Raw genomic sequence first — 25,096 nt, forward strand, 5'->3', positions numbered from 1 at the left:
CGAATGCAATTAAAACAAGTCCTAACACCACATTGTTTTATTGTTTTCTATTTCCTATTGGATTAGCCTATGTTCCGTTTTCAAATGTTAAGCAGAATAGTAGGCCTAGGTCTAGTCGACAGAACACTCCGTCGCCGTGCCACATTTAACCCCTGATCCCCCATTAACTCGTACATCCATTCAACCATCTCACTTTCAACTGGTCAATAGGGTCCATTCCCCGAGCGCAGTCATCAATCGAGATATCAATACCGAAATACCACAGTGACCCAGACAATCAATGCTCACCTCGAGGAGAGAGAGGTGCACCTAAAATCATCAAAAAGAGTGATCGGTCTCAAGTCGGGCTCGGACAGCACTATTGATAAGCGCATTTCTACCTGTAGGGATGGAGAGCGCGCGAGCCGGAGACGGCCGCATCTGAATTCAATACCCGCCGCAGCTGCGAGCAAGCTCCAGAAAGACACGGATGAGCGGAGATACGTGCCTCGACTGATCATAAGAGCAGCCGGACTGGAGAGAAGAAACACTTTCTCTCTTTCTGTCATTCTCCCCCACTTTACCCAGTAATCATAGCCTAGCCTAACTTACGTCTTAAGTCGACGGCACGTACGCACATAACTAGTAAAAATGGTTGGATCGTTATGATCTTTCTTGCCTTTCTAAGTAGAGCAAAGCCAAGTAGGCTATTATTTGCCTTTTTGGAGTGACCACAGCTTGTAGGTGCGAGCGAGGTAGGGTCCGGTTAAGATCATAAATCTGAGATGGGCAGCGTTCAATTACATTGATCCCATGCGGTATTGAACGTGGTTCCCTGGTAACCCAAACCTCGTCCCACGCACTGCCGTCTCATAAGGAATACAAATGCAGAGGCAACGGGCAAAAATATCTAAATGTGTTACAAGGAAGCCGCCCTGTGGTCGCGGTGTGTTAGCGCTGCATACTCCCCCTCTCATTTATTGTAGACCAATGCACTGTAGGCCTATGTAGAGTCTCTATGGCAACAGATGGGTGGGTCTCAAGTCTCTCAGGTCTTTCACCACGTTCACATTCAAATGTAAATTATTACCCAAAACCACTTTCCATTTTCTGGTGATGAATTGTCTAGCTAAGAAACCGTCCCCTTAGTTTCCGTCGTCTTACCAAACTTTGCTGGAAACCAAAACGAGTAAAGACCCATTAAGTCCTTTCGACAAACGAGGAAAGGCGCCAATAGGCCTAGATTGAACATCACCTCTACTCACTATCAATGTTTTCCCTCATCCCATCTCAAATAATTATTTTTTATTTTGGAAAATACAATACAGACACAAACTACATGTAATTAGATAGAGAAGCACTTTCCCAGCCAGTCACTACACCCTGATCATTCACGCGAATGTGGCTCCATCTCCAGGTCGTCAGTGTCCACAACTCCCCCTCGACACCTCGTAAAGGTCCCAGTTCAGAGGTCAGGCTTCCTGTGTGCCCACAAGACTGACCTTTTCGGTCCCAATCAGGCGCTCATTCTCCCAGTGCCGGAATGTTGAGACGCGCGACAAAGGTCGCGGAAATTGATTTCCTTTTCGTTTGACTGGTTGAAAAGGTCAGTGGAGGGCGCTGCGGAATGGCTCACACCCCTGCAACACCCTGCGCTCAAATTGGCGTGCCACGGTGACCTCCAAAACGACCCCAATGTAACGATAACATGGGAAAAATGGAACTAATCATTCCTTCATAGTAAAGCTATTTGTAGTGTTCAATACAGGATGTTTTTATTGGGAGGAGTCACGTGACCACACTGGAGGTCACCCCAATCCAACCACAGAGCTAGACTGCATGTTCATTAATTAAGTCAGCCGCTAAAATACAACCATGGTTATGTATCATTATTTATGTATACATTTATGTATCCAGCATGATCACATTTATCACGATACAAACCCCAAAATATAACTGTTGCCATGTTTAGCATCCCAGGAGAAGAACAGAAGTCTTGCAGAGACAGACAGGAAGCAGTTTTTACAAGATCGATTTATTAACTATGATACAGGTCATGTAAGGCCTTAATGTATACACCATTCCCATTGAGACAAATTACCAGACTCTTTGCAAATAATGACAGCATTTTTTTTATGTATCTTTTCGTTTACTTCATTTGATTTTTTGTACAGGTTCTCCCCCTCCACGCCCATTATTTCATTTTTTGTTTTTCTTTAAATCTTTTCTTAAATACTGAGTGGTCGAGCCCATCTGTTGTCTGGGCTAAACTCATGCACTATACTGGGCTAGCCTCTTCCCCATTCACAAAACTGTTAAAAATGTTTTGTTTTTTTAATTAATAAAATAAAACAAACAAACCTTTTTTTTTATCACCATTGACTATAGGGCAAAATGTTAGACCCCCTAACATACAAATAAACAACCATTTTAATATAGTTTGCTTGTTTCTCATTTTAACTTAACAGACAATCTGTCACCATTTTTGCAAAGAATAAAGAAAAGAAAAGCGATGCAGCCACATATGATCGCTAAATCAAAGTCACATTTTTATACAACAGTTTTTCCCATTTGTCACTTTGCTTCCTCTCTCCCCCACTTTTTTTTGCACAGTCTTTGGCTGCCTCACAGTCTGTTCAGTATTACCACATTGATATACACAGGGAATGCCCCTAGCCAGCATTCTAACAAGTACCAGAGTTCCAACCCCCATCTCCCAACTAGTGATCCCATTCACTCTCTGTTTTCTCTCTCTCTCTCCCACTCACTCTCAATCTCACGCGCTCTCCCGCTCTCTCACTAAATCTAACTTTTGTTCTCTCTCTCTCCTTTGAGAAATAAACCTATATCAAACTATGAGTATAACTACAGGTCAGGTCCAGCTCACACCTCATGGGGCAGTGTCACTGAGGATGAATGCGTAGTCTTTCTTCAGTGTTGTGTTACTATGACTCCTGGTCACTGCTGAAAGATTAAATGACATCACTTCCTAACACAGACAAACCCACACCATGTAGGTAGTTTATACTTATAAGGCCATTGGGCCAACCGTCAGGGTTTGACTCCAGCCATGAGCAGAGGGGGCCTTTCTATCGGGACAATGGAAACTGGGGAGACATGGACACAGGCATGTGTGAGGAAAGCAAGGGGTCAAACCGACACGGATAAGATGACCTTAGTTAGGCTCTTTGTAATGAACACACACACACTTTCTATTTCTAAATCACACAGGTTTCTATGACAACCACAGACAGAAGCATGGAATTGTGCAATCATCCAGTCTCCAGACAGATGAATAGGTCTGTCCTGAGGTCTGTTCTGAGGTCTCTGTGGAATGGGGCCGTGTCAAAAAAGGGCTTCGGTAAGAAATGGTGCAAACCAGGAAGTGAGACACCAACGACCACCAGCTGGCAGTCAGGGACAATCAAAAATGGTGGAGAAATAAGACAAAATGAATGTAGACAACAGTATAAATAAAATGTCTCAGTATTTCTGTCGCCGTACACTGTCTGACGTTTTCCTTCACATGAGAGAGGGCATGCTTGTCGCAGCTGCCCACTTCGAGGTTTCCCCATCTCCATATCTCTGTGGGGCAGTAAGCACACCAGAATGGATCCACCTTACCAGGAAAAAAACGCTAGGGAAGGGCAGCCACTGTCTCTGGGACAATCAACACCACTGGCCGTCAGAAAACACTTGACTAACCTCTTACCTGGTCCCAATTCCTCCTCGCCACCTTGTCATACTCTAATACAACCAGACGACTGGGAATGGCTATGCTGAGCCAGCCTCAGTGCCACAACATCTCATCACACCTCCACACACTGCCAACCATCAGAGCACAACTGGACACATGGACAGCTGTGGGGGGGACAGAAAACAGTTGTCACGGTGACACTATCCAAACTCTGAAGAACATCCATCCGTAGCAAAGTACTGGCAGCAGCAACACATACCCAAGAAACACCAGAGATATCATCCGGACTTCATTCAGACATCATCCCCATCATCCACAGGCTAATCTCAATGCAGTTCATATGGCTTTCATAATACTCTCATAGAATTCAGGCTCGGGCCCACTTGTCTTGACATTCAATATATAGATATAGGTGATTATGGATGTGAAGACATCTCAGGTTACAACCTAAGGGGAGAGAATTGGCCGTTCCGCCCACGCAGCGATGGGTGAGGTCATTACTGCAGTAGCAACGTCGACCACCAGATGGCAGCGGTGTGTTCTCGGAGAGCCGCGTGCTACAAACCCGACATCACAAAACATCAGACCCAGTGAGAACTTGTGGTCCCACTTCTCCCTAAAGGTGATACCAAAAGTGCTGTGCCGCCTCTCAACCTCTACAGACTTCGGTGGGAGCTCGAATGTAACGTTCCTCCCTACCACGTTAGAAGCATGTCCGCATGCAGCCTGACTGGCTTCAAGCACATGTCCCCATGTCTCTCCAGACCGAACCCATGAACAGGAGGAGTAGATTCAGGAGGACACGGGAGGAGTAGGCTCCCTGCCAACGCTAACCAATGCCTCCTCTTTGGAACGTTATGCCTGTTTCAGTTCCTGGGTCTAAGAGCCTTGGTGTTCAGAGTCTGTTAAAGTGCATCCCTGAATCCCACCCCTTACCAATCCCAATCCCTTCTACCTCTCCCAGCCAGTTACCCCCACCCTTAACAGGAAGCACAAGGGCCAATGAACATCGACATTAGAGATGGGGAGTATGTGTGAGAGTGCCTTCTGATTGGTAAATTACCAATGTAACATTCTCCAAAACTGATCCACAGTTTAAAAATCTAAATGGAAGCATGGGGGGGGGGGTGGAGAGAGGAAATGGAACAACATTAGAAACGAGGAAGAATCAGGGGGATAAAGATATCTTCTTTTAGAAACAATCAAAACAAAAACAACAGTCTTCCAGCGTTGCCTGGAGGCACGGAGCCATGGGTTCAGAGAACAGAGAAGAGGAGCTCTCCCAAGATGCAGAGGGTGTGAGTACCCAGACTTCCATGTTCCAGCTTCTCTCCACATCCAGCTGGTTAAGAGTTTTGTTCTTATTGCTGGCTCTGCTTGTAGCTGAACTGCAGCGGGGAATGGGGATGTGTGTGTGAGTCTGTTGACGTTATTCCAGGGTGGGAGGTGAAGCCCGCCTCTGGTCCATTTCCATGTCACAGTGGTCAAATAAAAGTAGAATCTACTGGTCTGGTCCTCTATTTCCCCGGACCTAGAATCAGCCTTGGGGGTTCAGGGTCCAGACAGCAGATCTATATAGTTCATGTTCCTCCCATACCTCACCCAAAGATACCCTGTCAGTCTACAGTCAGTTCCTCCCATACCTCACCCACAAAGACCCTGTCTGTCTAGTCAGTTCCTCCCATACCTCACCCACAAACACCATGTCTGTCTACAGTCAGTTCCTCCCATACCTCACCCAAAGATACCCTGTCTGTCTACAGTCAGTTCCTCCCATACCTCACCCAAAGATACCCTGTCTGTCTACAGTCAGTTCCTCCCATACCCTCACCCAAAGATACCCTGTCTGTCTACAGTCAGTTCCTCCCATACCTCACCCACAAACACCGTCTGTCTACAGTCAGTTTCTTCCATACCTCACCCAAAGATACCCTGTCTGTCTACAGTCAGTTCCTCACATACCTCCCCCAAAGATACCCTGTCTGTCTACAGTCAGTTCCTTCCATACCTCACCCACAAACACCCTGTCTGTCTACAGTCAGTTCCTCCCATACCTCACCCAAAGACACCCTGTCTGTCTACAGTCAGTTCCTCACATACCTCACCCAAAGATACCCTGTCTGTCTACAGTCAGTTCCTTCCATACCTCACCCACAAACACCCTGTCTGTCTACAGTCAGTTCCTCCCATACCTCCCCCAAAGATATCCTGTCTGTCTACAGTCAGCAGTTCCAAGGTCTCTTTTGAATGCCAGACGCGTGGCAGTTCCTGGGGGAGCCCGGCTGGCCACACTGGGCTGTCCAGATGAGGCTACCAGGAGACAGCAGAGTGTGTTTGTGGGTGGGTGGGACTCTAGAGATTAGATACGGGAGGACACGTTGGACTAGAGCCTCAAAAGTTTCTCTTTCCCACCTCCACCCCTGTGTAGTGTGTGTGTGTCTTAAAAACAATTGGGGTTGGGATCCCCCTCTCCCAAACAACCCCCTTTTCCACTCTCCCAAAATCTGTTACTCCCTACATGAACTTCCGCTCACTCAACCCCCCCCCCCCCCCCCCCGCCCCAACTCACTTCACAATTTCTGTCCTTTGCCTCTCAAATTCACTCTATCTCCCTTTGTCTTTCTGTCCACCCCTTCATCTTCTCTGGGTGTGTTCCTCTCTCACGTTTCCCCTGAACCTCAGTCACTCCGTCTCTCATTTCCCGCTTCCCTTCCATTCCAGGTTCACAGCATGTGTTGTTCTGTAGGAGGGGGGTGGGGGTGCAGCGAGGGCACCAGGGACTGGACAGGGGACTGCGGGGTGGGGGGCGGGGAGCGTGGCGGGGACTGCTGGATGTGGCTATGGGAAAAGGGCGGCCCGTAGTGGGGGATGATGGGCGGCGTGGCGGGCATGACGTAGGGGGCCGGGGCGGGCGTGACACTCGGGGAGTTGAAGACCAGGGAGGAGTAGGCGGAGGTTCCCCCGTGGGAGGACAGGGTGGAGGTGGGGGAGGCATGCCCACTGGGCGTGTCAGACAGGGGCTGATTGTAGAAGAAGAAAGCACACTGGTGGATGAAGGACTCGATGATTGTCTGGTAGGTCCGCGTGGCTGTCAGGGCGTCCATGGTGGTGAAGTCTGGACGCATCAGCGTGGGCCAGAAGCAGATGGACAGGTTCTCGCTGGTCATCAGGTTCGACCGATTGTTTTGGCTCACCCTGAAAGAGGGAAGGATGGAGGGTAAAGGAGGACTCACAGGAAGAGAAACCACAGTGTCTAAGAAATCATAGATGAACGCCAGTTGCACTTGGCATCGGTGCATTGTTCGTGCCTTAAGGTATTAGAATTGAAATAGGGCCAAATCTACGGAGCAAGGGGCGTAGCTGACAGGGTAAAAGGTCAAAAGGTTGCATGGTGGATGCAGAGGCGGCGGTCAGCATGGCCGTCACAGCCATTTGCCTGGCCTGCCTTACTTGTTGAGGTGGCTGATGACGTATTTGAAGACGTCGTAGTTCTCCCTGGGAAAGCGCCGCAGGACGTCTTTCATGGCCTGGACCCGCTGATCCCTATCGTTGATTTCTAATTCGACGAATGGAGAGATTGGAGAGGAACAATTAATGTAAAAACCCACATACGACAGACAAACAAAGCCAGACCAGGCCACACCATATTGTTTGTGTGTGTGTGTGTGGGGGGGGGGGGGTTAACTGACACAAAAATAATAAATCCCAGCTGAGAGCCGGAGTGGCATAATTCCATAAAAGTTAATCCTAAATCCATTCAACTCCTTTACCCCGAGTGATCAAGAAAGTAGACTAGGGTGGGCAGCAGAACATCAGTAGTCCATTCAAACCAGACAGGCTTAAGGAAATACAGCACATCACCGAGATTAGAACTGTTGTTATTATTGGGCTTTGAGTCCTCTCTGTCCCTCACACATTTTGGACATCAACAAGGCAAAATTCCATCTTTCCCTCCTTCACACAAGATGGCTAGAACAGTGCAGAAGAGACCTTTCTTTATGTGTCAAGAAGACAACAATGTATTTTGCCGCATATTTCTAGTTTAAGGGTTAATGTTAACGGCTTACTACTGGCGACTGTGCAGATCAGCATGCTCTCAACGAGACTGTTCTTAAACCTGGTCAGGGAGAAACACTTGGGAAATACCTTTGGTTTCTACCTTGTCTACTCCCAAGCCTGGCTTTTTCATTTTGTTGTTGTGAAAAATGGTTCACCCATACATCCATGCAGACCCACAGATTGGTCATTTGGTGTATGCAAACATTTGGTGTATTTAGTAAAGTCGGATTCAAATATACCCAATCAACTCTGTATCCTACAAGTCCACAGCCTAACCCCCATGTCCTGCACGTAACCCCCATGTCCTGCACGTAACCCCCATGTCCTGCACGTAACCCCCATGTCCTGCACGTAACTCCCCTGTCCTGCACGTAACCCCCATGTCCTGCACGTAACCCCCATGTCCTGCACGTAACCCCCATGTCCTGCACGTAACCCCCATGTCCTGCACGTAACCCCCATGTCCTGCACGTAACCCCCATGTCCTGCACGTAACCCCCATGTCCTGCACGTAACCCCCATGTCCTGCACGTAACCCCCATGTCCTGCACGTAACCCCCATGTCCTGCACGTAACCCCCATGTCCTGCACGTAACCCCCATGTCCTGCACGTAACCCCCATGTCCTGCACGTAACCCCCATGTCCTGCACGTATCAAGTTCTATAATCCATTATGTAAGAGTGTTTCTTTTGACTGTTCTTCAACAAACCGTCTTTATCAATGTTCCTTCACAGCTGAGAGGTCACAAACACACCCCCACGCTCACAGAGTGATGGCCACCATCCATAGTAAAGGTAAATCTACAGCCAGCGATGCTTGGCTAAACTTCATCTTAAATCTTCACGACGATGTATTACAAAGCGTAATGAGTGTGCGAGAGCAGAGAGGACAGCGCTGAATCGTCAGTAAGAACTGTGTTTGCGTCCCCATGAAAATACTAATGGTAATCAGTGAGTTGCTGTCGTCAGCGGGTCCAAACAAGAACCCCTGTAATCAATTGCTTTGACACCCCCCAGAACCTCACAGCCCCACCCTTTCTCCCGTGCCCAGGCCTCATGTCTTACTGAAGGCCTCCACCAGGTCGATCTGATGGCTGTAGGGCACCAGGGGTTCAGGTAGCTCAGAGAAGAAGGCCTTCATGGCCCCGGCAACTGTATTGATAGTAAAGTCCTTCTCCACCAGGTCCAGGTTATGGTCTATAGCAGGGAGACAGAGAGACAGACAGACAGCAAGAGAGACAAACACACAAACATGAAAAGACAGAGAGAGAGAGAGGGAAGACATTAGAAACCTTTCTTGACTAGGTACATTCAGACATGCCCAGAAATGTAACTGGTACACAGGTGCTGCCAGTGGTAGACAACATGTAGGGACAGAATACAAACAATGACAATCTACAAACACCTCATTTTACCATGGGACATGAGGATAAGCATGTAGAAAGGGCTGGAGTAAAAAAAAAAAAAAGAAAGGACTTGTGTAAGAGACCAGATTCATTGATAAACACTGGTCCCAAGTCTGTACTGAACCCAGTGCGGAGTCCTGGCCTGTTCAGATCCGCTGAAAGACGAGGTTGTATTCAATTATGAGACGCCATTTCGTGTTGTTCCATTTGTTCCTTTGGCTTCCGTTCGGTTCTTAAATTGCAAATGGTTTGCATTGCAAGGATGAATGAATACACCACAGCCCCTTCACGGCATTCTGACAGATGTATGGTTCGATCGCTACAGAACACTGCATTGACACTAAAAGCCAAAGGAACTGTTCTCAAATTCCAGTTGTAAATTGTGTTGTCACCTTGTTCTAGGCCTAAGGGTCCTGAACAGTCGGACACATCTTTTGATTACCTCAGCCAAATTCAAAACATCCGATTTCAGGTATAAAGTCAAACTCAAACAAGTTTCCATTTCCCCTTGAACAAGAGATGTTGGAACTCTGGTGTTTGCTTCACGTCTGATACGTTAGGTCACACATATACAGCCAGTGTGCTTCATCAACCTAATTTATAGCCAATACATTTAACACACAGGCTGGCATTTGTAAGTGAACTTGTGCAATACATTAAGAGATAAAGCACATTGTTCAAAATATTTTTAATGACGCCAGGTTCTACAAGGTAAATTATGTGAATCCAATATAGGACAGACTTATGGACGAATATAACCCTACATCTGGACCCCTACAGCTTTCAAGCTCTGATGTGTACAAGTGTTTCTGTCTAGGTCTGTGAATGTTTCAGTGTTTTTTGTTGAGTGTCTGTAGGTAGGTCTGTGAATGTGTCAGTGTTTTGGCGAGTTCCTGTGGGTAAGTGTGTATCAGTCACTGTCTGTGCACCTAGAGGTCAGTAACAATCATCGCGACAGCAATTAGACTGTAGCATATGCCTGATGATTCCCATTGCTGGTGGGTGAGTATTTCCAGTCTGTGGTCAGAGGAGGTCTGGGTCTGGTGTCTCACCCTGGTCAAACTGTCTCATCATGCTCTCCATCTCCGCCTTGTTCCCGCTCACCCTGTAGAGCCCCTCAGTGGTGATACCTGACAAGAGAGAAAGGGGGACACACATTTATTAAATACACTTTACATCTAAATAGTAATATATTAGCAGGCTGTTTCCACTATTTTCCCTCTCCAGAATCCCTATAGTTTAATGAACACCTTTACACAAATTACGGAAGGAGAGATCAATAATGTCCAGGGACATGAACACCACACCTGGACCAGTACCAGACACCTGTCTGGACCAGTACCAGACACCCTGATCACACAGGAAGACAGACACCTACCAGGACCAGGACCAGTACCAGACACACTGATCACATAGGAAGACAGACACCCACCAGGACCAATACCAGACACCTGCCTGGACCAGAATCAGACACCCTGATCACACAGGGAGACAGGACCTTCCTGAAGGGGGCAGCATTCCCTCCTCAATATGCCCCCCCTAGAAACAACTACGATAACAACGGGTCTCAATTCCCAACACTCAGTCACACACTAGGCCTGTCGATGGTAGTGTGAAGGGACCACCACATCATGTACAACTACAGCTCACCACCAAGCAGTAGTACACTCAAGCATTCACAGTCAGCCTATTAACACTGCTTTAAGGCAAAAGCAAAATCATAGTCAACCTGAACAGGGAAATAATTAGCCAAACTCAAAAAACTTGTTAGGAATCAATCTTAATTAAAGATTAAAGGACGAGAGTGTAGAAAACTACATAAGAAGTATTGACTAAAAACAAATGAAATCTCTGCTATAACTTTAACTGATAAAATGTTCCCCTGCTAACAGTGAAGGTGTAAACATAGAAGAAGAAAGCCAGAAGAGTACAGACATATCAGCAAAAATATGACAGATTTAAAAAATGAATGCAAAACATAATTAAGTGAAGAACAATGAAAAATGTTTTGATGTACAATGAAAACAAATTATAAACTTTGAGAAATTCATCCAACTAAAGGATAAACCAGAGCATACTTTTTGACTACGGGAAACACTTATAAATACAATAAAGACACACACCAGGAAGATTGTCTGAAAACAGTTCAATGTGATTGAAAAATCCATGGAAATATATTACTTCTGAGAAACTGAAAAGAACAAAAAAAACAACAACAAAACAAAGTGCTGGCTATAGAAAATGGAGATGGAAATGGAAAATCACTTTCCCAACCGCTTTTCAGCAATTTAATGATGAATCAAGAGCTAAACAATGCTATTTATAAAACAGTTTTGTGACACCTCAAAAATTTTAAAACTCTTACAAACAATCGCTATCCAGCATTAATATAGTTTAAATATCTTTGTATGTGCTAAAATGTTTAGCCCCATCTTTTTGGTTTTATATGAAGTAACTATTACTGACTTGCTGGCTTAGTTAATTATGCTAGCTAGGTTTCGTTTCATGCTTGTATAATGCAATGGACCTGGCTGTTGACATTCCTTAATCCGTGAACGTGATTTAATTTTGGCTACATTGTAGCCCTACATCATCTGATGGATTAGCAGAAAGAAATCACAGGCAAAATTTAAACAAACATGCAAGGGGCAGATACTAACGCCTGTATTTCCAGTGTTGTAACATTGAAGGCACTGAACATGTACATTCAAGCTATAATATGGAACATTCACTTACTGAGTCTGGCTTTAAGACATTAACGATTACCGGAACCCATTGAATAATCAAAGTACATGAAATGAACGACAGACTGAGCAGACATTCTAAAACCACAACAGGCCTACGGTGTTTATGGTGTCCCAAATTAAATGATCAAATACACAGAACACAAATTCAAACTGGCTGTGGAGAAACTCTTCAATATTATTCTAAGCTCTGGCATCTTCCCCAATATCTGGAACCGAAGTCTGACCACTCGAATCCGCAAAAGGTCAGACAAATTTAACCCCAATAATTACAGGGGAATCTGTGTCAACAGAAACCTCAGGAAAATCCTCTGCAGTATCATCAGCAGCAGACTCCAACATTTCCTCAGTGAAAACAATTTCCTGAGCAAATGTCAAACTGGCTACTTACCAAAATACCAACAGGCCAAACTACTGCACACACTAATTGAAAAAAAAGCTTCTGACGCTACTTGGCATGAGGGCCTGCTGCATAAACGTATGGGAAGCAGTGCAATAAGCACCCTGAATCCTACCCGGAGTGTTGAGACGGGCGCACGGCAATTCACTGCTGACGGTACCAGAACAAAATGAACAGCAGCCGGCCAAACCATGCTGGGTTCGGAAATGTTTACTGTTTGCAAATGTGGTGCCCCAATCGAATAAGATGTACAGTTGTACCTAGATCTTCTGAACACACTCAGATGTGGGCCCTAAAAGAGGAAGTCAGCAAATAAAGATCGTGTTCAAATGCCCTAACCACAAATAATTCTACTGAGACATGAAGTACACAACAATTTACCTCTACAGGGGATTAAACGTCAACACCACAGTGTAACTTCAACCAAGCTGTGAATGGTCATACAGATAAGTCGGGGCTTTTACAAGACCTAAAGTCCTGGCTTCTCAGTCTCTAGAAAGGCCTTCCTACAAAGAATGCATTTAGAACCAGTGTTCTACGTATGGAAGAAACGCCTCGAGTCCCCAGTGAAATCAATCATCCATAGACAATGAATATTAATCATACACTCAGGCATTGTTTTCCACAGCCGGCTACTGAAGTTAAAGGTACATTATTCACAGGGCTCCTGTAGTTATTGGGACAGTGAAGCATATTGCTGAACACTTCCCAATTCGTACAAACGCAAATGCTGCCGTCAGCTTTCAGAACATTGACGAAAACAAGCCAGACAGTTCCAGTGGCAGCCAGAACACCCCCCTCACCATATTTCACAGAAGAGGGGGCACGCTGGGGATCTTGCGTGGTCCTTTTTTATTTTTTTTAACACCTCTCATCAGTCCAAAAAACTATTTTCCAGAACTTACTAGCGGTTTGCAGCTACTATTGAAAGTGGTAAGCAGAAGGTAGAGATGAAAGTTCCACGCCTACATCCTAACAAATGTTCCTGCTTCGTCTGACAGCTCTAGCAAAGCCTGGATTCATGACAAGACGCTGACAGCTTTCTTATGAACATACAAACGATGAGAATGATGAAACACACTTGAATAACCAGGAAAAGTTGTTAAGGCAATTTACCCAGTACATTAGTTGCCCTGTAAGAGAGTAACTATGTATAAAAAGTTCTGTTATTTATAAATGGAAAATCAATATGTACAGAAATCCCATCAAATAAAAGCTGAGAATACATTACCACAATAGTAATCGTTAATTTTCAAATGATAACATGAGCCAAAAGTAGTAGAAACGTTTCACTGTCCCAGTAATTTTACCAGAGGAATAATACTCAGGGGCTTCTTGTACTCCTGGGGGTACTGCAGGTCAAGATACATAACGAACGCATGACCTCCGGCCCCATGTGTTCATCCTTCCTCTCCCCCTCCTCTCCAATTCAACTATCTTCCTCTCATCTCCATGCCACAGACATGGAGGAAAACAAGGGTGTGGATGGAGAGAGAGAGTCAGCGGCGGGGGGGTGGGGGGGGGACGGGTGAGTGAGAGAGGGAGCGCCAAATCCAGAGACAAGGTAAGGCAGTAGGAAATGAGAAGGCTCTCAGTTAAGATGAGCATCGATCCGTTCCTTCTACCGATCAATTATCAACAAAAGCTTTTATAGGCACTCCAGGGAAACAGGGGATGGAGTTAGAGTGGTGGGGGTGGGGGGGGGGGGGACCGAATGAGAGACAGGGAAGAGTGCGTGGATAGAGAGATCAGCAGGAGGAAAAGAACCAGAAGAGAGAGATCCTTTAGAATGACACGCCGCTGCGCCGGCAGGTTTTTGGATCCGGGCCGTCTCACAAGAACGAGCGCGTACATTTTCACACACGCCAGCCCCAGCAGGACTCAGACCCACAACCCTAGAATTCTACTGCCACACAGTCAACCAAAGCAAGACAGACGGAAAATGATGTGGCTAGGAGATTGGAGGAAGGGACAGAGGAGAGAGAGACACAGGGAGAGGAAAGGAGAGAGGGAGAGAGAGCGGGAGGGGGGAGAGAAACAGAGAGGAAAAGAGAGAGGGAGAGAGAGGGGGAGGGTGCAAATGCAGAGGTCAGGGAGTGTAATGTAGAGGTCAACTCTCATCACCCTCTTTGTTCTGAGAACAGCTCTGGACTCGTTTCCTTTCCTCTGCTGAGACCGGGGTCAAACCAAACACTAGCACTTCCTGTGTAAGGGTCATCTTCATCCTGTCTCCATCTCCTGCTTCAGCGGGGCAAGCACACCTCATCTGAAAATCATTCCATTTCTTTAGCCCTCATCTTTCTCAGTCGGCTTCCATCTACAGTACCAGATAACATCAACAAAAAAACATCCAACATAAGCATTAAATTGACAAGATGAGACTGCATTAACAGCGGTTTCTCTTATCAGCAGTTGGTCATCATTACAATTAATCACAAGTGTATTTAATTGTATTGTGCCTGGGACTAATAGACTTTCACGCCACACACAGATGCAAAGACAGCCAAAGAGACACACACACACGCAGAAGAGTGGGGTAGCTGGGTAGTTGGCTCCAGAGGCGTGTTGGGTCACCGTTTCTGATGGAGGTCAGACGGATCTTCTGCCCAGATGTGTGTTTTTTCTCAGAGTCCGGTTGCCATCGGCGACAGGCAGCCGTTTTTATAGGTCACTATGGAGACAAGCCATCACTGGCTGCTGCCCTTTACGTCGGCATGGAGCCTGCCAGAACAAGGAGGCGTGTGCACGCATGCTAATGCTAATGTATCATCTCTACACCCACAAGGAGGACAGCCATCAACTCACTGAGTAGAAACACAAACAATACTCTGAAAACTGGCAAGAGACAGAGACAAAAGGGAGAGCGAAGGAGAGAAAAGGGCAACCAACGGGGCCCAAACCAAAATCTCTCTTTATTTTCCATTAGTCTTTTATACTTGTAACTACTTGCAAATGTTTACTGTATATACCTGACAACATATATAAAGATGTTGTAAATAGCTAACAACATAACATTTGAAATGAAATTATGCCTTTCAAAACATTTGAGTATACATTATCTCAAGTAATGCAAAACCTTTCTGTTAGGTTTTGCAATAACATTTCTGTTATTTATTATATCTTCTTATGGCATTTGCTATGTAAATACCTTTTTCTAATGCCAATAAATCCTTTTAGTTAAAATTTAATGAAAAGAGGGCATTAGAAATGTGTGTGTGTACATCGAATTTCCAATTTATTTCCATTTTCACTTTTAACAATCACTTGTCATCCATGAAAATCCAAATACACATTGAATTGGCAGGTGCTGTTTCACCCAGGACTTTTGAGGAAGCCCACAAGGGAATTTTGAGAGTGAAAAAGACTTCTCGTGTTCAGCCGGACAACTGGAATTCAACCAGGATGTGTTTAGGAGAGGAGTGGGCAGCTGGGAAAATATGGAAGGGTATGTATTTTGGGTGCAAGGGAAGGATGCTGGTCCCTTCCATAACCTCACATGTCCCCCTAACATGCCTGGATGTGTTAGGAGCTGGTCAAAGGGTTATCATGTGCTTCTCCTGCTTCACATTCAACAACTGAGGGGCAAGGAAAACACGCACACACCTAACGCCCATGAAATACTATACAAGTGGCACTAGTCTGGTCAACCTCAGCCACCAACATTTGAGTGCAACAAGTTAGCTAGCAAGTGTTGTAGCGTGAGGTGTGAAGAGCTATCATCATCATCCATTTTAGTAGCGGCTGGAAGACCAAGTATTATGGCACTAAGTTCATTTAACAGTAATGCCTGTTCCCAGGCTCTACAGCCTAAATTCACAGAAGGTGGGGTGGAACAATATGGCAAACCTGGCCTTCATTAGCCAATAAGAAAGTCCTGAGCAATTTCTGGCAAAATAGGCATTTACTTGATTGGCTTACTCAACCAATCAATCGTCTTCTTCCTTATGGGTCTTGTAACAGCATGCTGTTATGTTGTTGTGTGACAGCTTAGTGTACAGCACAGCGGCGCTGTCGCCAAAGATACTGCACTGACCCAGGGCAGAACAAGGCAGTTCCTGCCTCACCAGATCATTACGATAAAATTATGTAACTACAGTAGTTAGCAAGCTAACAGCAGGAATACTGAATTTAGCACTGTAGGCTATCTGCTGTTTAGCTTCTCTTTTGTATTATGAAGTTGCTGGCAAAGGCTAGACTGGATGTAATGGACAATTTTTTTTGTTTAGGTACATGACCAAATGTCAGAAATACTGCTCTATTTGGTGCCACGCCTTGTAGTATTGTGAAGAACTAAGATCAAATGACAACAAATGTTTAACTCCGTAAGGTCAATCCCATAGCATGATAAGGTCAATCCCATAGCATGATAGGGTCACTCCCATAGGAAGACGATAGGGTCCCTCCCACAGGAAGACGATAGGGTCCCTCCCACAGGAAGACGATAGGGTCCCTCCCACAGGAAGACGATAGGGTCCCTCCCACAGGAAGACAGGGTCCCTCCCACAGGAAGATAGGGTCCCTCCCACAGGAAGATAGGGTCCCTCCCACAGGAAGATAGGGTCCCTCCCACAGGAAGATAGGGTCCCTCCCACTAAGGCCAACTTTGAATGGTTGTTGACCCAAGCTCATTAGCGCTGTGTACGACAGGGGAGTTCATTTAACAAAAATAACATTATAACAACTATTATTCTATAATCCCTAAAGACTCATTCCAGATAATTTCAGTGAAACGTTAGATAAGAGGCTTTGAATGCAATGTCATAATGAACTATAAAAGGAATGCTACTGTCAAAAACAAGCCTTAGATGGCCTCCATGACCTACACAATTGGACAGCACATCCAAGTTGGAGTCAGAGTGTCTAAGCCGGTAGGTCAGTTGCTAGCGAATGGCACTTGCGATACTAGAGTCGTGGGTTTGATTCCCAAGGGTATGAAACATGTACTCAGACCCCAGACCAGTTTTCTCCCATTACTGAATTGCAAATGTTACAATCCTTCATTCTGCTTGATATTTTATTTGACACTAATACTCAAAATTAATTACTGTAAAATTGCTTTTATGTAGTAAACCCAAACTGCACCACATTTCAGTTATCATCTACAACCCCAAAAAGTGTGAAACTAAGACGACATAAACATTGATGAACTTTCCTTGTCTGCAGTATGATTAACATTCCTTTATTACGAGTTGTATATGTGTTGTGTGTTTGTGTGTTGTAGGTGTGGTGTGTGTTCTAGGTGTGATGTGTGTGTGTGTGTTGTAGGTGTGGTGTGTGTGGATGTGTGCAGTGCTCCCTCCCTGTGATCACAGAGAAAAGCTGAGCTCAATGAGTGTTTTAATTTCCTGCTCTGTAATATCGATTCAAAGAAGGAAGCTATCGGGCAGAAAATGACCGCTACCTCACTGCCTCGGAAAACAAAGACAGAGAAACAGCAGTCACTCTGATCTGTGGGGAATGTAGAGGCAAAGCTTTATTTCCCATTACAATGTGAGTAACGCTTAACCCTGAGAGAGGCTTTCTTTCCCAAAAAAAAACACAACATAAGAAACTATCCAGTACATATTGTGTAAAAAGCTAAAAAATTTACAGCTTTGGCATCCAAACACATGGCTTCCTGACACATTCTGTGACGACAAACATGAAAACAGAACAATTGTAGTCAAATTGTAGCCTTTTCTGTCTATACTGGCAAACATCCTTTCATATATTCCTAATCTCATGTTGTTGCAGTTAATATGTAATTTACCAGTCCCACTGTTATTATTATAGTTTGTTTTAACTGTTCAATAATTGCACATATACATTGACAACAGAAGTAACCTGATTTCTGTGTCAAATTCTATAGAATTGAGAGAGAGAGACAGAGGGGGGGGGGGGGCACAGAAAAGGACACAAGGGAATCAGCATGAGCAGAGCAGACAGGAAATAGTGGAATTGGGTGAGAAGAGGGGGACGGAGGAAAACTATGGAGGTGGAATGTGGTGTGTGTGGATGTGTGTGGTGTGTGTGGTGTGTGTGTGGTGTGTGTGTGGATGTGTGTGTGGTGTGTGTGTGGATGTGTGTGTGGATGTGTGTGTGGATGTGTGGATGTGTGTGTTGCTGTTTTCCTACAATACGTGTCTTGCATCCAGGTAGAACATCATTTTTATTCACACAGTTAGGTAGCCTAACCATATCTAAGCTACTGCGACACTACCTGCAGATGCCATGGCATGCACACCTGTCTGCATTATCCCTGCTGTATAAATGCAGTCTCAGCACAGGCTACTGCCACTTGGTTATACCAAAGTGTATAACACCAAACCAAACAAAGGCAAATAAACGGTTAGCTTAAGTTAGCTTAAGGTAAGTGTTAAGGATATGTTAAGGGAAAACATGTTTTAAAAGTACTGAATTGCTGGTCCTCATTGATAGTAAAACCAATATGTGTGTGTGTGTGTGTGTGTGTGTGTGTCACCCAACTCTGCCCCCACTAGTGGCTAAATGCACTCTTGGGCGAGGACGCCTTTGAAAACCCTATATATCATGATGGCTCCTATAGTTACATGTGGCATAAAAGAGAAGTTGCCTGCTTCCAGTTTGAACTGGACTCTGAATTGGCATGCTTTCCTCAAATGTTGGATAACCCAAGAATGCACCGCTAAATGTCAATAAGGAACAGTACACCCTGTGCATCCTCACACTACCACAACAACAGCAGAGACTTCTCTTGTTTTTATTTTTTACAGTTTACAATGAATGCTCTCATTCGGGTCATGGAATCACTTTCCTGCTAGAAAATCAAACATATAGGAATACCTCTGTGTATTCAGACCAGTCACTTCACCCCTGCTAACTGATAAGCACGCACGCGCACAAACTCACACACACACACAAACAAACGTGAGTCTCTTAGGGGATTGAGTACCAGCTGGTGCCAGGCCGGCAGGCTTGTGTGCCCAGAGCAGTGAGGTAGCAGCAGCCGTAGCCGAGCAGGGTCAACAGGACACAGGCCCATCTGTGAACCCGGGCCCACGGGGAAAGAGCAACAGCTACAACCAACCAAAGTAAAGGAAACCAAAAGATAATGAGACACACTGGAAAGAATCAACAAAAAGCGAATTGAAATCCTACCTTTCCATAAACAGATCATGTCAAGTCGCAGCATACCTGACTACTGAAACTGACCCAAAAGTCAGAAAAGCACTGAGTATGAGTGAGCATGTCCTTGCTATCGAGAGAGACTGACATCAACAGGCCTGGGTCTCAACTGAAAACAGGCTTTGTACAAAATGCCCAGAAAATTTGGTGGAAACCAAGCTGCACTTCCTAAACTCCTGCCAAACGTATTACCACATTAGAGATACAAGTTTCGAACAGATCGCTCAAAACAAATACAGATGAACCTGTCAGTTAGCAGGAAGAGAGATCAAGAGATGGAGAGAGTAAGACAGCACCGCACCAGAACTACTGCCATCAGGACCCCTCCACCAGAAAACCACACCGGTACCAGTGCTGTCAGGACCCCGCCACCAGAACACAGGCGCCGGTCAGAAGTAGCGTTCTATAGAGAGGGTCTGGTGGTGTTTCGGATGCAGCCACGTAATTAACACCTCACCCGGCTCCGCCGGCCAACATCGGCAGCAGAACCGCTCCAGTAGGGAAACAAAGTGGCGAATAGCGAGAGAGACATCCAGACAGACGACCCTCTTATCACAGGACCAGGCACCGTTCTAATTTAGGGAGAACCACGGAGCCTTCCTGGAGGGAGAACCACAGTCCCACCAGACACTGCTGATAAAACACTGACTGAGAGGCCTGAATAGAAAGGCCGAGGACGGAGAAATGGAAACGTAGAGGTATGCGGACTGAATGGAAAAACTTTGGCACAGGGATGCGAGGGACAAACACAGCCAGCATAGGAGCCTACACCATCTACACACCATACCATTGATATTCTCAATTGCCTCACTAATCAATGGAATCCATTCAAAACAACAGATCCTTTGTATGTTAGGACGTGTGGCAAGGTAGTCGCCAGACGCAGCAGCAAAAGACAGATGCAAGCCGTTGTCATGGATACATTATCTTTAACCCCGGGGACCCTTTCCCCCTAAACGAAAACAGGAAACTGGACGCCGCTCAGACGTCTCTTTCTTTTCTACCTCTACAGGTTAATACATCACTTACCTGTCGCTTCGATGTATCGTATGCACTTGTCGATGAAGAGCGGGATGGGTCTGTCGGGTGTTACCACGTTGACCAGTGGCACGCCAAAGTAGTTGCTTTCTACTTTGGATATGGAATGCCTGGGCTTGGGCCGCGGTTTCTAAGACGAGAGGTGGGAGAGAAGAAGGTGAGTCACTTCATTGTCCATCACACAGCTTTTAGACCGTAGAGACGTGGACATTTGACACAGGCATTCAGCACATTTTAATCCATCTACTGTATCATCCATCTACTGTATCATCCATCTACTGTATCATCCATCTACGGTATCATCCAGCTCTTGCACAACAACCCAGCTGTCCGCTCCTTGAACGGGATTATTTTCAAGGACCTAGATGAGAAGTCATACATTCTTGTCTTTAAGCTGTGAGTGATACGCATCTCCTTTCTCCTTTTCACCTCACGGTGTCTTCATGCTGTTTCAGAGATAATCCTCCTCTCTTCAGGAGGCCTAGGGGTTAGAACATCTGGCCAGTAAACAAAAAGTTGCTCGATCCAAACCCAGGGTAGGCAAGGTGAAAATAAATCTGTTGTTCTATTCCAAAGACCTTTTAACCCTAACTGCTCCCAGGCTCTCATCGTGGCTAACGCCCAAAACGCTACATGTCAGAGGGCTTGTGTTAAACGCAGAAATCAAATACGCTTCCTCCTTACAAACTAATATAAAGTTTCTAATACCTTTCCTAAGATATCAGCAAATAATTCTGACTGACAATATACCACTAGGGCTATGGATACATCTACACGGTTCAAGCAGTTGCTTGTATGCTGCAGTGTATTGTTGTTGTGTGGAAATGTGTTGTAGGCCCAAGAGCCAGGACATCTAGTAGTGCTGTCAGCCCCCCCCCCCCAGGCAGACGGAGTTGAGGCACAGCTCCATGGCCGGCTAGGCACTGGCGCTGGAAAGCTGGCGGGTTGTCAGACAGAGAGAGCAGAGCACCCTCACACTAAAAGTGAATCTGCTCCAGTTACAACACTCTCAATCACACTGCCTACCACCAACCAGCCCTCCACCCAGCTCCCCTAGCCCTCCACCCTGCCAGCCCTGTTCCAAACACACCTGCTTCCACTGACCTTTTATGAGCTAGTTTGATCATCAATGTATCACAACCACTGCATAAACAACCAAGCCCAGGCAGTAACTCCCAATCTCTGAAAACAGAGATGTGAAAGGGAGCTTTTTGCAAGTTTAAATAAAAAAGATTGGTGAGCCTGAGTATTCTCAGATACATTTAGGGAAAATGGTGTATCATGCTGAGAGCGTTGTTACACATTTCCTGGGTGTTGGGGTGGTTGGGGGTGAAGTCGTTTCTTAGCTGAGACTAGTGTGGCCCCTATAATGTATTTGTTTGTTTCCCATCAGCAGTTAGTACACTGTCTCTCCCTGAGGTTCTCTTCTGGCCACTCCTTTGTGTTGCTTTCTGAGGCAGGGTATGTGGCCAATGCTGAGAAGACAAAACAGAACCTACAACACACAAAAAAATTCTAATACCTTCATAAAAAGGGTTTTACCATTCATTTTTTTCTCTCTTTTTAACCTCACTCTTTAGTGCTCGAGGCATATTCAAATGAAACTAGGTGACACAGGAATGCAAAATATTCCACTTGTAAGCGGAGGAGGTTTTAAAAAGGCTGCAGAAGCAGTGAGGGAAGAATTTTTTGTGGAGAGAGAAAGACAGAGAGCAAGAGGCAGATGCAGAGAGAGATAGAAAGACAGAGACAGAGTAAGAGAGAGGATGAGCTTGGTCAAGTCTGCCAGCCACTACCTTAGGTGAATTCAGTTTGAACTGGGGTAGAGGGTTGTTCAGTTTCTGCTGTGTGCTCACTGCTATGACCTAATGGCAGCCAGGCAGAAACAGGCACAGAAAAAGGACTGGTTGGTTGTACCATGACCCAAGGTTAGGCCTACAGGGACACCCGCTGTTTGTTAGAATGACCAAAACCAGCCCAGTACCCTGAGGGGAGGCTGGGCCACAGCTGGTTTTATCCAGGCCATCATAATTAGAGACAGCTGATCTGGGAACAGGTTATGGAAGCTTATGATGACCTTGTTAAACTCCCATTTAGTAATAAAAGTTCTAATGTGCACAGAGTGGAGAACCAAGCCCCAGTTCAACCTTCAACCTCACATCTCAGCACCACTAAGCACTGAGTAGAGGTTATTTTTTGATCGCCTGCTTTGTGCGGTAAAACTCATGGCACCGCCGAGACGCGTGACTTTCCCGAACAATAAGAGATAATATAGAATAGACGGTCCCATGAAGCTTAGTGGCCGCAGCACAACGGTTGCCACTAGGGAATAGTGAGTTTGACACCCACGGTGGGATAAAAAAAATATAAAATAAGAAACATGAATCGACTCACTACAGTACGTTTCCCGGCTAAACGACTAAAACATTAAAAGGTAATGGAGTATCGGGACATCAACGTTGTCAGTGAAACATAAATCACTTAGCCGCCGTCCACCCTGCTGACAACACTGGTAATTATCACCCTCACGCAGGCAGGCAGGCAGGCAGGGAGTGACAGGGTGGATTGTAGTCTCCCTCCCAGCCAGTCTAATCACATACACTACCTTCACTCCCACTTAGGTGGCACTTATGTGGCAGCCACTCTGGGCGAATGAGCCGTGGCAGGCAGATAACGACTGGCGGCGTTCAAATGCTTGACTGCAGCGTGTCCACGTAAGAGACGGCGACGACGGGAGGGGAGGCTGACGCCGACGTGTGAGTCCTATTTCCTTTTGTTGTATCCCTTTTGAGCAGCAGGAAGAGGGAGCAAGGCAATAAGGAAAGGAGGGAGAAAGTGACAGAGAAGGGTGGGGAATAAACCCAGGGCATGTCCACTGGTCCCCGGGCATGTCTTGGTGCTGCACTACGGCACTACTGAAATCACACCGCATGGTTGGACAGTTTAACCGCCAATCACTTTATTCAGTAGAACTTCAACCTATCACGGCCTTAGGGCGGGTCTGATTTCAGGCACTGGTGCCTCGGGGGAAATCGCTCCAGATTTTAGACACCGAGCCAAACTCTAAACAGAGCATTTCATCAGCCTGTTGGGTCTGGTCTTCACAGCCCAACCTACTGAAGAAACGTTAGTTCATGAAAAAAATTTAATAAAAAAAATTGTTGGAAAAAAAGGGAATGCAGCAGGTTTGTAATTTGGGATGAGTGGGTTAAACCCAGGGCTGCTTTAATCCAGGATAAAACATCTCTAGGGAATGACACTGTCTGGAATAGGATTATCTCTGCATTTTCAGTCTTGTTGATGCCCTCATTTGGGTGAAAGAAATTGTCAAAGAAATCTCTATAACTAAACTGGCAAAAATGTAATGAGTTTTAACAGTGTTTCTGACCAATTATAATGACCTATGTCAGCAGGGGTTACAGCATTTTGGAGGAAACCAAAAGAGATGGCTGGGAGTATTATGTCAGTTTGTGAAATAATGACAGCACACACACATTACATAAGCCTACACATTGACATTGACATAAACACACACACACACACACACACACAACTGGCTATAGGCTGAGCATACTCCCTGTTCATTAAAAAGGTTTCTGCTGAGCTAGATGAGTTCAGTAGCTAGAGTTTCTCTCAGCCTCAACTAATGATTGGCCAAGTATGTAGGTCTCCTACTGTTCAGATAACCGTAAGCCCACAGAGTTAGGAAAGGCTGGTCTGATTTAAAGAGCCGGGAAGGAACCAATAGCCTCCGTAGCATGTCAGAATAAAATGAGACAGGCTCCAGTGAACAGAGAGACATGACAGGCATAGAAGTAATGAAGACAAGCTGAGAAGCCTCCCTTTGGCAATAATTTAGGGCACGGTGCTAATTATTATCAGCACAGCTTACACACTCACACAGGTGAAGAAATACACACAGAACAGCGCTGTACGAACACCGATGTCAAGTATCTTTGGTGAAGACATAACTACTAAACAGATGGAACTCATTAAGAAGTCCATAACAGCTTCATAGAGATTGTGATAGGGTGGAATCTCAAATAATCACAGCTGTTCTATCACGTGAGCAGTGCTAGGAATAAAAACATTTTATAAAAGAGTAAACAATCTGTTGTGACATTATTGATCAGTGATAAATGCATGTGCTGTGAGCACACAGGATGAATTTATACAGACAGCCCAATAAAAAAAGAAAAATTCACCAATCACACCAGATGTTATCTGCATGGAGCTAATCTGCATGGAGCTGATCTGCATGGAGCTGATCTGCATGGAGCTGATCTGCATGGAGCTGATCTGCATGGAGCTGATCTGCATGGAGCTGATCTGCATGGAGCTGATCTGCATGGAGCTGATCTGCATGGAGCTGATCTGCATGGAGCTGATCTGCATGGAGCTGATCTGCATGGAGCTGATCTGCATGGAGCTGATCTACATGGAGCTGATCTACATGGAGCTGATCTACATGGAGCTGATCTACATGGAGCTGATCTACATGGAGCTGATCTACATGGAGCTGATCTACTTGCTGGAAAGAACAATGTAAAAAAAATAAAACAGCAGAAATGTGCTGCCTGTGACAAACACAGCAACACACACACACACACACACACTCACGCGCACAGGG

General features: G+C 45.5%; 1 protein-coding gene across 3 annotated transcripts in view; it reads right to left on the reverse strand.

Annotated features, from left to right (window-relative positions):
* Positions 1-1,995: 1,995 nt before the first annotated feature.
* The window catches only part of arhgap35a (Rho GTPase activating protein 35a), a 69,901-nt gene continuing 46,800 nt past the window's right edge, over positions 1,996-25,096 (reverse strand). For 2 of the 3 annotated variants that reach the window (XM_010872801.5, XM_029122929.2), the window contains exons 3-7: positions 20,458-20,596; positions 10,194-10,271; positions 8,801-8,932; positions 7,127-7,232; positions 1,996-6,871 (exon numbers count right to left, since the gene is read on the reverse strand). In XM_010872801.5, the coding sequence (XP_010871103.4) occupies positions 6,400-6,871; positions 7,127-7,232; positions 8,801-8,932; positions 10,194-10,271; positions 20,458-20,596 (927 nt within the window). In that variant the 3' untranslated portion in view covers positions 1,996-6,399. The remainder of the gene's footprint in view (positions 6,872-7,126; positions 7,233-8,800; positions 8,933-10,193; positions 10,272-20,457; positions 20,597-25,096) is intronic. The other variant, XR_003782328.2, reaches the window with a different exon arrangement.

Source organism: Esox lucius, chromosome 1 (assembly GCF_011004845.1).
Source record: "Esox lucius isolate fEsoLuc1 chromosome 1, fEsoLuc1.pri, whole genome shotgun sequence".
Classification (NCBI taxonomy): domain Eukaryota; kingdom Metazoa; phylum Chordata; class Actinopteri; order Esociformes; family Esocidae; genus Esox; species Esox lucius.